This window comes from Thermobia domestica, chromosome 4, assembly GCF_964235325.1.
Source record: "Thermobia domestica chromosome 4, izTheDome1.hap1.1, whole genome shotgun sequence".
Lineage (NCBI taxonomy): Eukaryota > Metazoa > Arthropoda > Insecta > Zygentoma > Lepismatidae > Thermobia > Thermobia domestica.
The window spans coordinates 217,196,024-217,214,486 of NC_137457.1; the positions used below are offsets into that span (position 1 = coordinate 217,196,024).

Genomic DNA, 18,463 nt, shown 5'->3' on the forward strand with positions numbered 1-18,463 from the left:
ACTGCTCTTTCTCTTAAGAAGTGATTTGGTTAAAATTAACAAAACTTCACTAGATCAAAGAGCATATTAAGAACTTCGTTTCATTGAAGAGACCTATTTGTTGCAACAGAAACACTTCATGTTGCTAGGCTTATATATAACTGTAAAAGTTCTGTAATTAATGCACATCTACGAATAAATGACATAATAGAAATAAGTGCAGACTATTAATTTTCAGCTAGCTGAACCTGCGCTCTCTACACAGCGCATCATTCACATATGAGCTTGAATCTCCTCGTCATTCCTCATATCTTTACATGTCCCTTTACAGATACAAGTGAAGGACGCCTTCATAAAAATCGGCAAGGGGTATCATAAACGGGAAATTTTTTCGATTATTTTTTTTCAATATTTCGCACCGTTTGCAAGATTTGAGCCCACTTGTGGTTGGAATTTCTAATTCATATATGACCAGTGCTTCCTTTCTTTTTACATGCATTATGTAATAAGAAAATAAATTACACACACAATTAATTATGTCAGAGATATACGGAGTTCATTGTGAAAAAAAAAAAAACTCCCCAAACAATGAAGATTCATCTTAGACTGGAGAAATGGTTATCCTTCGTTTTCTTATAATTTGGCCATGAAATAAACGCCTGAGAGGTATACAACCCCTATATACAACTATGTGATGTTGGAATATATAACTCATAGGATATGCTTTTTTTTTTCAAAAATTTCAGTACTTCCACTCTACCCCTAAAAATGTAATAAAGAACTAATGGCCATGTTTTTTTTTTTTTTTTAATATTCAATTAGAACTGGAAAATTTACACAAAATTTGGAATCGACCAATGAACACAGCACGTTTCTTGCACTTGTGGGTTCAAGATCTCATTGTCGAAAGGACTGGAGACAAACATATAAACTTTCCTGTTGGGACAAACATATACGAGTAAATCTAGTATGTTAGTATATAGATAATGACTGGAATAGTTTTATTTTCGAGTGCTAATTCTTAATATTCGCAATATTGAAATTTTTGAACTTATAATTTTCCCGCGTTTGAAGAAATAAGATATGATTACTAGTAAAATTAACCTAATACAAATATTTTTATGTTTTCAATTTTTCCAATTTTTCAACAAAGAAATCGAAAAAACTGCTTTTTACCTACATGTTCAAACTTTCCGGAAATTTAACAACACTTGTTCATACACAATTGTACTTTACCCAGCATTAAACTCTGATGTTGGTTCCGACGCAGTTCGCTGCCTGTCCTGTTTTACCAGTCTGCCCAGCCTACGACGTCGGACAAATGTAATGAGGTGGGGCGCGCCCAACTCCTAGACGTTTGGACGTCGTTTTCCCTTAGTTTCGCCACTTGATGAAGACACTCACCACAACACTCCTCGAACACCTGACAAGTGCTGCAGTTTCCGAAATTCTCGTGCCGAGTGTTTCTGAATGAGTACTTTCTTCAGAATAATATTAAAATTTATAGAAAGATTTTCGAGACATTCGAGTCGAGTGGAGATTTTTAGGAGCTGTCTTGACTCGAGAAATACGTTTGTCTCGACTCGTCTCGAATTTTACAAAGTGTGTCTCGACTCGAATTCGAGTCGAGTCGAGTCGAGATTCGAGACATGTCTCGACTCGTGCGCATCCCTAAGCGGAATTAAATCACATGATTGAGAGTCAATCCCCAGGTGCAATTTTCGAGAAAATTAATTATTATGGTGGTAAACAGTAGACTGACCTGCCGCTTAGGCACACCTACCTAGTACCTTGTCACTCCCCCTCTTCCTGTGGTCTTAAGAGCTGCAGCGACACAGTGAAGTAATAGCTCCAGCAGCTTCTGAAGGTCGTCTGCAAGCATTGAAATCCATGCGTTCTCCACAATGGTCCAGAGCGATTTGCTCTGTACACGCCTTTCCACGAAAGCTCACAAGTAGGGATGCGCACGAGTCGAGACATGTCTCGAACCTCGACTCGACTCGACTCGAATTCGAGTCGACACACTTTGTAAAATTCGAGACGAGTCGAGACAAACGTATTTCTCGACTCGAATTTTCGAGTCGAGACACGAGTCGAGTCGAGACAGCTCGTAAAAATTTCGACTAGACTCAAATGTCTCGAAAATCTTTCTATAATTTTTGAATATTATTTTGAAGAATCACTCGGCACGAGAATTTCGGAAACTGCAGGACTTGTCAAGTGTTCGAGGAGTGCTGTGGTGAGTGCCTTCAAGAAGTGGCGAAACCAAGGGGAAACGACGTCCAAACGTCGAGAGGTTGGGCACCCCCCACCTCATTACATATGTCGGACGTAGTGATGGGCAGTGGGAATATTCCAGGTGGGAAGGAAAATAAAAATGGGAATATTCCCGGTTTTTTCCCTGGCATATAAATTCCCGGGAAGGGATTTATTTTCACTCTTTTACTTTATCTTCCAAATTATAAGAACCATATGACTAATTACTTTATTTCCGTTTATTATGATTTACTTTTAAGTTTTAAATAATTGGACGTTAAAACAATAAAATTCATTGACTGTACTTTATACTAATAATGATATGATTTTTTTAATTTTCATTTTCATTTGCACTAAGAAGTAGTAAAGTACTAATTTACAAATGATGAAAAGGAATCAGTTTTTAAAGTAATCCAGAAATTATGTAGACTTAGAGGTGAAGTACTATCAATAAACCCCGAACCATCGTTAGTAATAGATGTTAGTCTATTTGTTGTCTGAGACTCGAATTTCACTCTCTGAGGAGGAATCAGATATTGAATAAAGGAATCTCTGTAGTTGTAAATACATATACATTTAAAATGTAATATTTATGTATCAAAATTAGGGTTCCTTCTCAGAATTTTTGTAATACCCTAAATATTGTTCGAAGTAGCCTACCTTCTTAAATTAGAGATTTAATAACACAATAAGAACACAGTAACAAAGCACAGTGTATCTCAAAACACACGATATATGATATTCCATACACTGTCAACCTTGCGAATTTTTCGACGGACTAGGTATGTTTTCTGGCAGTTACCTAATTTCTTTATAACATTTAAATAATTAATATGTTTATAATATCAGTACTAGGACCAAGTTTAGAAAATTCACTAACATATAAATTTAAACAGTTTAGCGGTGTAAAGGTATGTGGGCTCTCTATATCAAATGTTTTTCCAACATATTTGCTCGCATAAGACATATTGTAAGCAAATAAAGATTTAGGATATGCGTACTCCCTAAATATAACAAAATAACATAATACCGTTCAGAATATGCATTTTAAAGAATCTTCTTTTAACAACAGTAATAAATATACTTTGATTTTAAAAAACTATTTTTATTTTGAAATCATAATATAGTGATAAAATGCAATTTTCTTTGTATTTGTTCATAAATTCCCGAAATATTCCCATTTTTGGGAATCTTCCTGGGAAGATTCCCAGGGAATATTCCCGAAAAATATATTCCCGGGAATATACCCCTCACTAGTCGGACGTCGTAGGCTGGGCAGACTGGTAAAACAGGACAGGCAGCAAACTGCGTCGGAACTAACATCAGAGTTTAATGCTGGGCAAAGTACAAGTGTGTATGAACTAGTGTTGTAAAATTTCCGTAAATATTGAACCTATTGGTAAAAATCCGTTTTTTCAATTTCTTTCCGGAAAAATTGAAAACATTGAAAAAATAAAAAATGTTTGTATTAGGTTATTTTACTAGTAATGATATCCTTTTTTTTCAAACACGTGAAAAATATAAATTCAAAAATTTCAATATTGCGAATATTAAAAAATAGCACTCGAAAATAAAACTATTAATATCTGTATTAAAATACCAGATTTACCCGTATTTGTTTGTTTGTCCCCACATAAATTTTATATGTTTGTCTCCAGTCCTTTCGACAATGAGATCTTGAACCCACAAGTGCTAGAAACGTGCTGTTTTCATTAGTCGATTCCAAATTTCGTGTAAATTTTCCAGTTCTAATGAATATTTTTTTTAAAAACATGGTCATTACTTCTTTATTAAATTTTTAGCGGTACACTGGAAGTACTGAAATTTTTTAAAAAAGTAAAGCATCATACCCTACGAGTTATATATTCCAACATTACATAGCTGTATATAGGGGTTGTATATCTCTCAGATGTTTGTTTAATGGCCAAATGATAAGAAAACAAAGAATAACCATTTCTCCAGTCTAAGATGGATCTTCATTGTTTGGAGAGTTTTTTTTTTTTTTTCTAATGAACTCCGTATATCACTGACGTAATTAATTGTGTGTAATTTATTTACTTATTACTAGGGACCGGATTTTAAGATGCAAAACTATGGTAGGAAAAAAGGAATAAAAGGGGCTGAAAAATCATTCAAAAAGGTGCAAAAAAGGTGGTAATAGAATATCTTTATTAAGTGTTATAGTATACAGTTACATGAACATTCTTTATTCATTACACCAGCAGCAAATATACCAGCATAAGCTTGGCTGTAAACATTTGACACAGATTGCAAAATTGTTTTATTTAATCCCAAACTTGTACAACATTTAACACTTTTGTAATAAAATTGTAGTTAAAACGAATTCAGTATTTTAAAAAAGGAAACTTTACTTTAACAATATTGTGGCTTGAGAAACCGTTGTACTACTGGGTTTTCAGGAACTGGTTATACTTAATTATGCAAATTTCTATGTTTTCGAATGTTAGTTTCTGTCGCTTGGAGCTCAGGAGATCCTTGTATGTGGAGAAACTTCAACAGAAACCAGGGATACATATCTTGCAAGTACATGGACAGGAAGTTCTGTTAACGTTGCAAAGGTTTCTATGTCCGGATTGTTTCGCAAATTCAGTTCCAATTTATCAATAGCAAATCCGTCAAGATTGCGTCTAAATTTATGGAATGTTATGTGTAAACTAGATTGAAAATAAAACTGTTTGTCCTGTCCAATTTTTGAAAAAAGAGAAAAAAGGGACAATAAAGGTGCTGAAGTCTTAAAAAAGTAAAAAAGGGAGAAATTTTATGAATCTATCAAAAAAGGTGCAAAATTCACTAAAAAGGTGCAACAAAGTGCGTTCATTTCAGTTCGTTTTTGGTTCTTATAACAACTACTTTTTTTCACAAAAGGTGCTGCACCTTAAAATCCGCTCTGTACTTATTACATAATGCATGCAAAAATTTAAAAAAAAAAAAAAAAAAAACACTAGTCGTATATGAATTAGGAATTCCAACCACAAGTGGGCTCAAATCTTGCAAACGGTGCGAGATATTTAAAAAAAATAATAGAAAAAATTTCCCATTTATGATAACCCTTGCTGATTTTTATGAAGGAATCCTTCACTTGTATCTGTAAAGGAACATGTATAGATATGATGAATGACAAGGAGATTCATGCTCATATGTGAATGATGCGCTATGCAGAGAACGCAGGTTCAGCTAGTTGAAAATTAATAGTCTGCACTTATTTCTGGTATGTCGTTTATTCGTGAATGTGCATTAATTACAGAACTTACAGTTACATACAAGCCTACCAACATGAAGTGTTCTACTGCAAAAAATAGGTCTCTTGAATGAAATTGAGTTCTCAATATGTTCTTTGGTCTGGTGAGGTTTTGTTAATTTTAACCAAATCACTTCTTAAGAGAAAGAGCAGTAGTAAAATTTCACTAATATTCATGCACTAAAACATATAATTACTAGTATTTAATATTTTAATATAGACACTTATATAAACTTTATGTACAACATCCTGTATGTAAACAAATACATGTTTTCTAGTGCGACAGATTATCTATTACAATCAAAATGAAAGTGACTATGTTTCTAACTTAATAACACTTGAATCATCAAACCGACCTCGATAAATGATGATGATTTTGAGTTTAACGTCCGTTCAGCAGCGAGGCTATATGAGACGTGGACCTACTGATTAACGTGGAATCCGAACTACATGAGCTCCCGCCGGGAATCGAACCCGGGCCTCCCACGCCAAAGGTGCGTACGATAACCGCTTAGCCACGGAGGAGCTCATCGACCTCGATAAAATTTTCAACATAGATGAGGTTCGGGATGGTTTTTATCATTTCTCTTTGAAGGTGTAAATGAGGGAAGGGGGGAGGGGAAAATGACAGATATTAGTGTCGAATCCATAATTTTCGAGGTCGCTGAAATGAACAATGACACTTCCGATGTCGTTTAAATCAAAATTCAACCCCACAACTTGGAGGAGAGAAAAGATATATAAAAATGTTGAAAATGACCGATATTAGTGTCGAATCGATAGCTTTCGGGGTCGCTGAGACGAACAGTGACACTTCCGGCTGTTTAAATCCAAATTCAGCCCCGCAATTTGGCGGAAGGGGAGGATATATATATATATATATATATATATATATATATATATATATATATATATTAACATATATAAAAAAATAAATATAAAATTAATTCTCAACGGTGTAATGGGTAAAGCGTATTAGTACACCACAATAATGGAACGGGTAGTATAGTGGGCTTATAGTTATAGTGTATTGCCTGTCAGATGGAGACCATTACCCAAGTGATCCATGACCTTTCATTCAGATGTGACAGATAGTAAAATAAAAGAGATTGAATAAAAATAATAAGAATGCACAATGCAATCAATTAATATTCAGAATAAAAGAAACAATTACACATAAGTCAAATGCATAAATAAGTTGTATTACGGTACTAAAAGAAAGAAACATACAATGACTACAAAAACATGTAAATTGCTAATAGATAATTTGACTTATCATCTATATCATACTTTAGTTATACTTTCTTTCTGAGTTTATACTTAATGTCCTGACGACAGCTACGCAGAGACTTCATGTCGAAGCTCTCAACGGAACGAAGTGAATCCGAAATGGTGGATTCCGAATGAATGATCCCAAAACAATGTATGCTTGGTTTATAAAATCTGTCTTTTTATACTCGTAAATGTTCTTGTTTTTCATAACTAGTTGGCACTATATTTTTGAATCTTAGACCAGTCAAAAAATAGTTTCCTAATAAGTATTATTGTTATGTATACAAATATAAAGGTTATTTTTGTTTTTCCGTTCAGTTTTGGAAAATCCGTGTATTTGTCCACCAGAACATCACCATATATTGTGTTTTTAACTTTTCCTGCAAACAATTGTGAGATCACCGATGCACCTATCGAGGTCAGCTAGGTGTTACGCTATAGCTTGTTATGGGAAAGTTTATTTTCCAGTTCACACAACCTTGGCCTCAGGTTATCTTATTTTTGGATGCTTTGACTATTCGCACTGAAAAATATAATTTTAATTGTTCATTTTGTTCTGTTAATAAAAAAACTTTATGCACTATTGATAATTCACTTATTATATGATAATCCCCCTCTGGGAATTAATGAGCGGCTACTGAAAATGTCCGCATCAATAATTAAAAAAAAAACTTTATGCACTGAGAGTTGGTGCGTCGAATCTTGGCGAAGCACTGACGGGAAGATGTGGTCCGTGGTACAGCAGTGGATCAGCGCCTATCCACACCTGATGAAGGTCACCCAAAAAATACATGTGGTCGGGGTGTCAGGTCGCTGCTGGAACCATATGGAGCTTCTGCTTTAGGATGAGCTGGTTCATGGCCGGAATCCATACTGTCTCAGTCCACCTTGTGGCTGACTCCGAAAAAAGGGGTCGGGAATTCTGGAAGCTGCTGGAACCATTGTCTCTGGAACGACTGGAACTGAAAAAGAAACTCTTGGAGGTGCCATGTAGCCGGGAACAGGAACAGATTCTCGTTGCATCGTGACGAGACGGGAACTGGAAATAGCATCGTGCAGGTGAAGGCTGGCCCAGGAACATCTCGAACCAGACTCGTGAAGATGCTGGAAATGGCCATCCGCAGGAAGATGGTGCCGCTTCTGGTAGGCTGGAGAATGAACTGGCATCTGGAAGTGACATCTGTGGGATCTCGAAGCAGGTGCATATTGAAAAGAAATGGATTGCATTAGTTTTAGATTTATGTGTTTTGAAAAAAAAAAAATAGTGTTTCTTCTCTTTTTGTCGTCGGACTGGAATTAGTCTGAGATATGTATATGTATTGAAAATAAAACTATTTCGGACTGCAAAGTATGGTAAAGCAAACAATAGCAAAAAAAAAAATTGTATTTCATTTTGGTAAAAACCTTTCATTTTGGTAAGAGAATGCATAGCAAGTGTGTTTGTTTATTTATGGTTAATGACCCAGAAAGGAAAAGATGACACGCCAACCGTTATGAGATAGAATGTCTTGATAAAAACGGTAGCGGAAAACTTTAGGTTTCGGAAATGAAAGTGTCTTGTGATGTGTATGACAGATCGGTTAGAATTGTGTGCGTGAATATTGTTAGTTATGATTCTTACGGATTCTGATGTGGTGTCTGCAAGTTTCGTTCAAAAAGTCTCGTGCATAAATCGTGTTAGTGAGTAGATAAGTGAGTTGTGTTAGTGATGTGACGCATTTTGATCTATGTAATAGATGGAATTTGATGCTTAAGGTAGGTCCTAGAATATTGAAATTTGCTTATATTCTGTCTTGATTATTTGAGCATTAATTGCAAGCCTACCCTCCCACTAAGTAGACTAAAAAAAAGCGGCGAAATATTCCCGCGCCCTCAATTCAGGAATATCTGGCCTTGCGCTATGGTACAAGAATGATTAGGTGAACATAAGGTCGAACGTTAGCCTTCCGCCCTCAAAAAAGACCAACATTCGCGGTGAAATATTCCTGCGGCCTCAATTTCAGGAATATCTTACCGTGGGTTATTGTAAAAAATATTATCCCACTGACAAAAGAGGAAATTCAAATACAATCGTCTGTGACGTCGAACTCCCCAAAAACGACGCATATAGAATGTATGTTTCAACTCGAATTTTGTCAAGCGGAAAAATGAAGTACTGTACGTGGTTTGGAACTGATTATTCTAGGAAAATACCTATTGGGAAATAAATAGGATGAAGTGGAAAATGACTTAATGACCGAATTTGTCTGGAATACGGGAAACAAATGTTGAGAGTATGGAAGATGAATTCAGCTATTGCAGAACGAAAACGAGAGACGTAGGCGGAAGTTTGAGGTAAAAAAAAAAAATGAAGTTGAATAGGATTAGCAGGTTGTGTACAAACGCCATATGAAACAAACACAAAGCTAGATTCAAATCAAAATTATGACCGAAAAATTAAGCAATTCAATGTTGTTGTACAAAATATATCTATTAGCTTTTCACATTATTGCCTATTAAGAAAAAGTAAGGGCATGGTAATTATAATCTAATCCCAAAAGAATAAAGATTAAGACAACACAGAAGGGTTCAAAATTTAATTATTTTTTGAAAACGAAATAGTTGCTTGTTCCACATTTCCTTGGAGCAAGATGGCATCGGTGAGGGTTAGGTAGCAAAATTTCGGCGCCCTCAACCCGCCGAACAAAAATAATTAAATTCTGAACTAAGACCATCACCAAGAGCCTAAGGGGTATATGACAATATTAATGTAGGTTAGCATTAAAGAGTATCACAAGGTAATTGTAATAATAAAAGTACTAAATATCTGACAGTAACCTTCAAACTGGTGAAAAATTAATAAAACGTAAGTTTAGTGATAAACCAACATAAAATTAATTAACCATAAATAAAAATGTGCAAGTAAATAACTAAATAATCAAAATAATTTAGTGGAAAAAAATTAGCATCATGACCTCAAGGAAATTTGAAATAAAATACTGAAATGTTAATGCAGTGGTGAAAATAGTAAAAATATTACCTTAAATAACATATTAACTATAAGTCTCGTAACGGAGACCAACTCCCAATAACTAAGAACTATATGTGTATAGACCTTTAGTACTGAATATTTCTTTAAGCATTTATCAACATAAACAGAACCCCATAGAACAAAATCATGTCTGAGTTGACATCCGGGTATAAGGTATGCTGGACGAGTTTATTTTGATGACTCTTGTCATCAGACTCGTAAAGGTACAGCTACATCTGAAATATCCTATACACTTAGCCGGAAATGCTGCTTTGAATCAAACATAATAACTTGTGTACAACTACTGGGAGATAAGGTATATCGTTCGAGTTTGTTTTACTGATACCATCAGACTCGAAAATGTACATTAATACCTGAATTATCTCATGCTCCCTGTCGGAGATATGTTATGTAACATATAATGCATGAAGGGCGGAAAACAGACCCGCCACTATGAACCTTAATGGAAAAAATGTTTAAAACAATGGTACGGAATGGGGATGCTTAGAGAAATAGTAACACAAAAAGAAAGACAGAGAAAACACACGATACCAGCTCGTGTCACCTCACAATACAAAATGGGCTGATGTGGCCAAAATCAGAACCCAAACAGACAAATAAACAAGACAGGACACAGTACTAAAGATTATACTAGTATTAACAATTAAATCTGGTGCATTAAATTTTCTAGGAATAAAGCTTGGCAAAACAAGCGCAACAGAAAATATGCACACACATAAAAATAAAACCACTGTTTAAATGAAATTTCAATTAAATATATGGGTTTAAAGCAAATGTTGTCAAGAGCAAATTTTCAATTACCAAAAATTAAAATAATAATAATAATTTCTTAATTAACAAAATATACATAGCCTTGACTAATGAGGTCATAAGTGAGAAAAAAGTATTGTGTTATGCATGAATAACGGAATGCTTAATGCTAACCTATGATAGTATATACCTTATCTGTCATTAAATGTATCTGAATGATAAAAGGATGTCATGTATCACTTCTATGTTCGCCGGGAAAGCCATAACACATATAAAAAATATAATAAGAAGAATGCATAATGCAATCAATTAATATTCAGAATAAAAGAAACAATTACACATAAGTCAAATGCATAAATAAGTTGTATTACGGTACTAAAAGAAAGAAACATACAATGACTACAAAAACATGTAAATTGCTAATAGATAATTTGACTTATCATCTATATCATACTTTAGTTATACTTTCTTTCTGAGTTTATACTTAATGTCCTGACGACAGCTACGCAGAGACTTCATGTCGAAGCTCTCAACGGAACGAAGTGAATCCGAAATGGTGGATTCCGAATGAATGATCCCAAAACAATGTATGCTTGGTTTATAAAATCTGTCTTTTTATACTCGTAAATGTTCTTGTTTTTCATAACTAGTTGGCACTATATTTTTGAATCTTAGACCAGTCAAAAAATAGTTTCCTAATAAGTATTATTGTTATGTATACAAATATAAAGGTTATTTTTGTTTTTCCGTTCAGTTTTGGAAAATCCGTGTATTTGTCCACCAGAACATCACCATATATTGTGTTTTTAACTTTTCCTGCAAACAATTGTGAGATCACCGATGCACCTATCGAGGTCAGCTAGGTGTTACGCTATAGCTTGTTATGGGAAAGTTTATTTTCCAGTTCACACAACCTTGGCCTCAGGTTATCTTATTTTTGGATGCTTTGACTATTCGCACTGAAAAATATAATTTTAATTGTTCATTTTGTTCTGTTAATAAAAAAACTTTATGCACTATTGATAATTCACTTATTATATGATAATATATATATATGTCGTTTTTTCTGGCGGTACGCAAAGCTACGACATACAGGAACCTTTTAGTGGTAGCGGAATATTTCCTTTTCTGTCTTAAAAATGTGTTGACAAGAAACTTTAAAAAATGTCAAATAGTAAATGTATAGGTTTATTGAAAATCATTTTTTTTGTTTGTTTGTTTGTTTGTTTTCGTTTTCCTTTTTTCTTTCTGGAAAAAGAGCTGCGAATCTTTGTTCCTTCTTGAAGCCAGTTAATAATTTTCAGGGATCTATCCCTCGCTGGTACGTCCTCGCGATTCCCTTTGTCCATTCCTTTTTCACACGGTAATATAAACTATAAAGGCTCTGAACCGACGAGATTTTTTTTCTGAAAAGACTGACGTCTCACAAATTTGTCTGTCGCTAATTCAATGGCCATTTCTCCTTTAGCCTAGCCGGCATAACTGTCGGACGTAAAAATCAAAGATTTCATTTTCATTGCTTTGTTTTCGTATTACTAGTAATAGTAGTTGTGGTATTCGCTGTAGTATTAGTATAGTAATGAGTAGTAGCAGTAGTGGTAGTAGTAATAGTAGCAGCAGTGGCAGCAATAGTGGAATTAGCACTAGCATTCGTAATCGTAATAGTAATAGTAGTATTAGCAGTAGTAGTTGTAGTATCACATATGGTGTAGCAGTTTTACATATCTTCTCTGTTACTCGTAATGCACTAATGAGTGTAGTATAAGACTTTTACATCCATGAGCTGTATTATTGTATAATAAACATGGCTGGACAGAGCAAGCACAGATAATACATAGACAGACAGAATAGAGATATAGAAAACAAACCTTGCGTAACCTTTCACACGATTTTCCCATTCCAGAAGGACAAATAGACATTGCAATATTATGACGACACATTTCTCATTTTCCATTGCATATTGAAGGATTGACTTGACTTATCAGACTTGGTTGTTCTCAGGCCGGTTACGCCTTGCCCCTTTGTGCCCGGCCCGTTCAGAGCCCGGCTCGTTTGTGCCCGGCCAGTTTAGAGTCCGGCCCGTTTGTGCCCGGTCCGGTTATAGCTCGGCCCGGTTACAGCCCGGCCCGTTCTCCTCCCGGTTACAGCCCGGCTCGAGATTCGGGCCGGGCCGGGCCGGGTCGAGCCAGGCACAGAATATAGATCCATCCGGGCCGGGCCGTTTTCGGGCCTGGTTTTGTAGGGCTCTGTTCTGAATAAGGCTCCATATGTTCCTTGTAAAGCGCAAATAATGTGATAATTTACCTTCCCCACCCGATCACGCCCAATTAAAACAAACTGCACAACGGCGAATTAAGTGCTGTCGATGGCCTACAATTACGTTAAATTTATGTGAATTTGTTTTCTTGTGTTTCTGTATAAAAATATTTATGTCTAATCTGTTTCATTATTATTATTATTATCATTATCATTATTATTATTATTATTATTATTATTATTATTAGTAGTAGTAGTAGTAGTAGTAGTAGTAGTAGTAGTAGTAGTAGTAGTAGTAGTAGTAGTAGCAGTAGCAGTAGCAGTAGTAGAAATAGTAGAACATTGGGCCTACCCCCTTGAAACTATCACCCTTCGCCACTGCATATCGACATTCCATTAAGTAGTATTTGCTAACTAAGTACTAGTAGAAAAATTTTAGAAGAATTAAATTTTACTTTTGCAGCATTTTTAATGAGCACCCAAATATCAAAATTTTATAAGGCATGAAATACATTAACATCAAAGTTGAACAGCCCAACAGGGCACAAAAATATTACCTCATCAACTGTTTGTTCATCGTCCCTACATTGTAAAATTGTCACTTGCTTCCGTCGTAACTTGTAAACTTTGCTGCATGTTGATAAGAATGTTGCAAATTTTCCAGTTTTAAAATTTTTATTATATTTAGTTTTACCTCATATTGTTTTCGATTCGTCTTGAAGTCAAGACGGATACAAGACGGACAAGACGGCGTTTTCTCGAGATCAGACCAGACAGCCTTAATTCTAGTCTCGCCACGTCTCGTGTTCATCCCTGCTGGAAATGTTGGATTGATGTTTTATCTGAGAATCATTTTGTTATCCACCAGTATGCTTTGGATTCTTGTTTTCATTATTATAAAACAGATGCAGTTTATGCAAATTCGTGGGAAGTTAAGATGGTATTAGGAAGTCCATACAAGCCTCTATTTGTTTTCATTTTGAATGTTTCAAGCATATGAAAGAGATTAAAAGACATACACATATGTTTTACGACATGAACTTTGCTTGGCAACTGTTTCAAATATATACATGAAACGGACTTCGTTTTTTTATTTTTTTTTAAGAATGAGGAAAAAACCCTCTAAACAGAAGTTCCACATAAACTTGAACAATGGCATCTTTCACTTGTATGATTCGTGTGAATGTCCGCAACACTCCAAATTTGTTTTTGGGAGGAAAAACTGGAAAAACTACTTTCAGAAAACGTTACTTTTCCATAAATGTGGAATATTCCGAGAAAATGTGATTATATACCAGCTTACAACAACAATGCGTACATCTGTTGAAGTATGACAAAAGACATTAACGTTCTTCCATCTTATGCTTGTTGAAAGAAATACTATTGTCCAGTTTACAACCAAATTCACTTGCACAAAAAGTATAAAGATGTATTACACACTAGAAATGAAATAGTTGATGTAAAACATGTAAGACAAGCATCTGTTCGTTAAGAGGTATATGTATATACTATACGGGCTATATTTTCTTATGAAAATTAAGGGCCACTCTGCTTCAGTGGTAATGAAGTCTGGTTAAAAAAAAAAAAAAAAAATGGAACAACGCTGACGTCTGGTAGGAGAGATCCCTAGTTCGATTCCAAGCCACGCGAGTTTGTTGTAGGTAATATTGTGTACATGGATTTCCTCGTTGTTCTTCCTTTTCGTCCCACATTTTCAATTTACCAATTCTTTCATAATCATTTGCTTTCATCAATAATCTATCTCCTTTAGCTAACAGAATATTATCGTGGAACGTTCAACATTTCTTTTTTTTTTCTTGTTTTTATTCTTTCTTTCTTTCTTTCTTTCTTCCTTTTTGCGTGAAAATTAACATCTTTCGCTTTTCTCTTCCTCTACTGCAATCATTTTCAAACCATGTGCCGGGAGAAAAAAGAAAGAAAAGTTACTATTTATAGAATGGAATACAATACCGTGGTTCTACCGTGCAAGATTACTCAAAAAAAAAATCTAGTAATATTGCTACAGTAACTCTCCAGTTGTATTATCTTTATAGAAGGTAACAAAAACACACCTAGCCAAATTTCACAATTTTGCTTCATATATTTAAAACGCGGTTAAATTTTTATGTGTGGCGTAGGATTTTCAATAACACAGCTAGTGAGACAAAAACTGGAGAGGGAGGAACTGAAAAACGCTGTTCTGGATTTCTTTCAAATAAAAACTTAATAGAGATGTTAATATCTACATTTCTCTTGTATATCCTGTCATGCATTGTATATCCCAAGACATTAGTAATTATTTTGTGTTGATTACATTCCACGATATTATAAATAGATTTACTATATGCATATTTAAATGTTACATTTTCAAATTATTTATTATGATTATTCTGTTCCTGGTGAACTAGGTATACAACCTGTACACAACTAGACTTACCCAACAGTGTGGAGGGGGCACGGTGATTCAGTGGTAGAGCGTTTACCCCTGGTATGTGGGATCTCTGGTTCTATTTCCGGCCAAGTAAGTTTATGGTGGACAACATCGTATCCGTGAGTTTTCTTGGAGTACCCCCATTTCCTTCCATATTTCATTCCACCAATTCTTCCATTATCATTCACTTGCCTTAATGATGATCTCCCATAGAATAACGAGTATAATCGTGGGACGTTAAACTGAAATATTTCATTTCATTTCATTTCCTGCAGTGATGGAACAGGTCAAGAAATTCATGAGCGGTGACCCGGGAACATTTAAAAACATAACCCACCAAATCTGATGACCTGGACGAACCTGTGACCCAAAGTGACCTAGTCTGACTGGAAGGCCCGCGATCCTAAAGATCTAGAGTGGCTCGGAGACCACGAAATATCGTCATACATATGAAGAATGTAATTGTTAATGTAATTGTAATGTAACAACATGGCATTCTCCTTTAACTTTCCTCATTACATCTATCCTCTCTCTTATGTTTAGTGCATGTGTGTGTGTGTGTGTGTGTGTGTGTAAAGGCCTACACTGAAAGATAAGTACAGGGTCTATCAAGATGTAAGCGCATGAGAATTACAGAAAATATACCTAAAACCTACATGTCTTTTTCATGAGGAATGTCGAGCGAGCCTATACAACTTGTAATCCAGAATATCGGAGAAGCTGCCGGGATCAGAGTTTTGTTAAACCATTTTATTTGTTGGACTGGATTTTAGCGACGTTTTCAGTACCAAGGCAATGTGAGACGTGAACTTATACTTTAATGCGAAATCCGAACTACCGTAACGCAGTATTCAAAGTGGAAAGAAAAAAGAGGCTGTATGTTTTATTACCATTTTGACTCGACATACCGTCTATCTAAATGTTGAAAGTCAGTGAGGGTATGCTGCCTGAAAGATTGCATTTCAATTTACAGAACGACTCAAAACTATGAAAGGGTTCCTCCGTGGTTATGGGTGGGGGAGGCATAAAGATTCTTTGCCTCAATTTTCTGAGAAAAATACCTGTTGTATTATAGAGAATTATAGATTACTAATGAAACTCCAACTGACAAAAGCAATATATATTTTAAAGTTATATATTTTTGTTACATAGCCGAAACTGTAACACAAATATATAATTTTAATATATATATATATATATATATATATATATATATATATATATATATATATATATATATATATATATATATATATATATATATATATATATATTGCTTTGGTCAGTTGGAGTTTTATTAGTAATTTTGAATTTTCCAAAGCTACAATGAATACTTTACAAGAGAATTAATTATACATGACAATGATCAAAGACCGAGTTTTTATATTAACAATTTTTAAACAATTTCTCGCGGGAGAACTTGCTGACCTTCACTCGACTGAGGGGTGTTCCAGATCCCCGAAGATCCAACCCCACAGTAGACAACCCTAAATCCACCCATGCTCAAAATACGGCAACTATATGCATTAAGACAAGAAGATAAGAAACAATTGAATATGACACTATAGTATATAAAACGCTTAATATAAAACAATAAGCAAAACAACAGATTTGACACTTAAGCAAGACAAAATACTTTTTTATTGCATAAACTATATTTTTTCTCGTAATTACCCGACTCAGTTATGTATTTCTTTATCATTGTAGACACAAAAGGAATCCCGGCGAATTCATAACAACACTTTCCAATTTCAGTTTAAACGAGTCGCATTTTCAATACTTTCTTTTGTTTGGATTGGGCCCATGACTCATTCCTTTCAGTTATGTGGCCCTTACCTACAACCAACACAACCAACAAGAGTTCTTGCATAGGGGCAAGGAGTGAACTTTTTGTAGACACCTCATTTTAAAAACAAGGGATTGGAAAAGGTAACAAAAATTTCGGTGTTGCCAATTTAAAATCTTTGACGTGCATAATTATTCGTCAATTACTAAATAGAAAAAAGGATTTATTAAAAGTATATTAGTACCCATTTTCCAGCGACGGTATGTCCTGATCACCGAAAAACCAGAAGCGGTATGTCTTCATCACTGAAAAACCAGAGGCGGTATGGCATACTACCGCATGGTTCTAGGTCAAAACAGCGCAAACAAAAACAGCGATGGGCGAAAACCGCGTGTGTAAATACAGCGTGGACAAAAACAGCGCATGGACAAAAACCGTGCAAGGACAAAAACAGCGCATGCAAATACCGCGTGGACAAAACCGCGCAAGGACAAAAACAGCGCATGCAAATACCGCATGGACAAAAAGCGCATGAACAAAAAACGCGCAAGGACAAAAACAGCGCATGCAAATACAGCGTGGACAAAAACAGCGCATGGACAAAAACCGCGCAAGGACAAAACTGCGCACGCAAATACCGCATGTGCAAAAACAACCCATGGACAAAACCGATAGATGAACATTTTGCACTAGGCTCGCTCGCGCTCGACCTCACTTTTTTCAACTGGACTCGCGACCACTTCCCTCAACTGTTCTCATAATCACTGGCGCTCGCGGTCACTTGGGCTCGCGCTCACCAATCTCGACTGGGCTCGTAGTCACAAACACCGTGCTCGTGGGGTTCCTCCCACTTTTTATATACTTTTTTCAAAAGCTTTTTTTATAAAGCGAAACAACATAAAATCATTCATTTCTCATTTTCACCGTCACCTTTAGCCTGACCGGCATAACCGTTGGACGTAAAACTTAGAGATTTCATTTCATTTCATTTTCAAAATTAGCTTACTCCTAAAAACTTTGCTGGTGTAAAACTCCTATAATTCAAATTATTTGTAGCAAATAAATTATTGATATTATAAAACCCAAAAGTTCAGCACAAACTCCTTCATGGTGCACCAGCTATCATACATTCCTTTCACGTAAGGGTGCCAGGTTTAATTCCCAGCGGAACTTCATCTGATTTGAAATATTATGAAAATTTACAAGAAAATAACATTACTGCTAAACAAAAAATAAACTTAAAATCAATTCAACCAAAACTCCTACGGAAACTCGTATGTTTATAACACTGATTAATACAAAATTACCTAATAACAACCGGTGTACTGATAAAACATTCACTTCATATGATTAAAGTTCTTAATTTAATATGTTTCGGATTTCTGTAATTTAATGTGATCAACCATTATATGTGTAATTTTCCCACTTCCATATATTTTTCAA

General features: G+C 35.1%; 1 protein-coding gene across 2 annotated transcripts in view; it reads left to right on the forward strand.

Moving 5' to 3' along the window:
* The first annotated feature begins 5,276 nt into the window (after positions 1-5,276).
* LOC145683863 (uncharacterized) overlaps positions 5,277-18,463 on the forward strand; it is a 102,818-nt gene continuing 89,631 nt past the window's right edge. The window contains exon 1 of one of the 2 annotated variants that reach the window (XM_081755481.1): positions 5,277-8,521. In XM_081755481.1, the coding sequence (XP_081611607.1) occupies positions 8,513-8,521 (9 nt within the window). In that variant the 5' untranslated portion in view covers positions 5,277-8,512. The remainder of the gene's footprint in view (positions 8,522-18,463) is intronic. The other variant, XM_081755480.1, reaches the window with a different exon arrangement.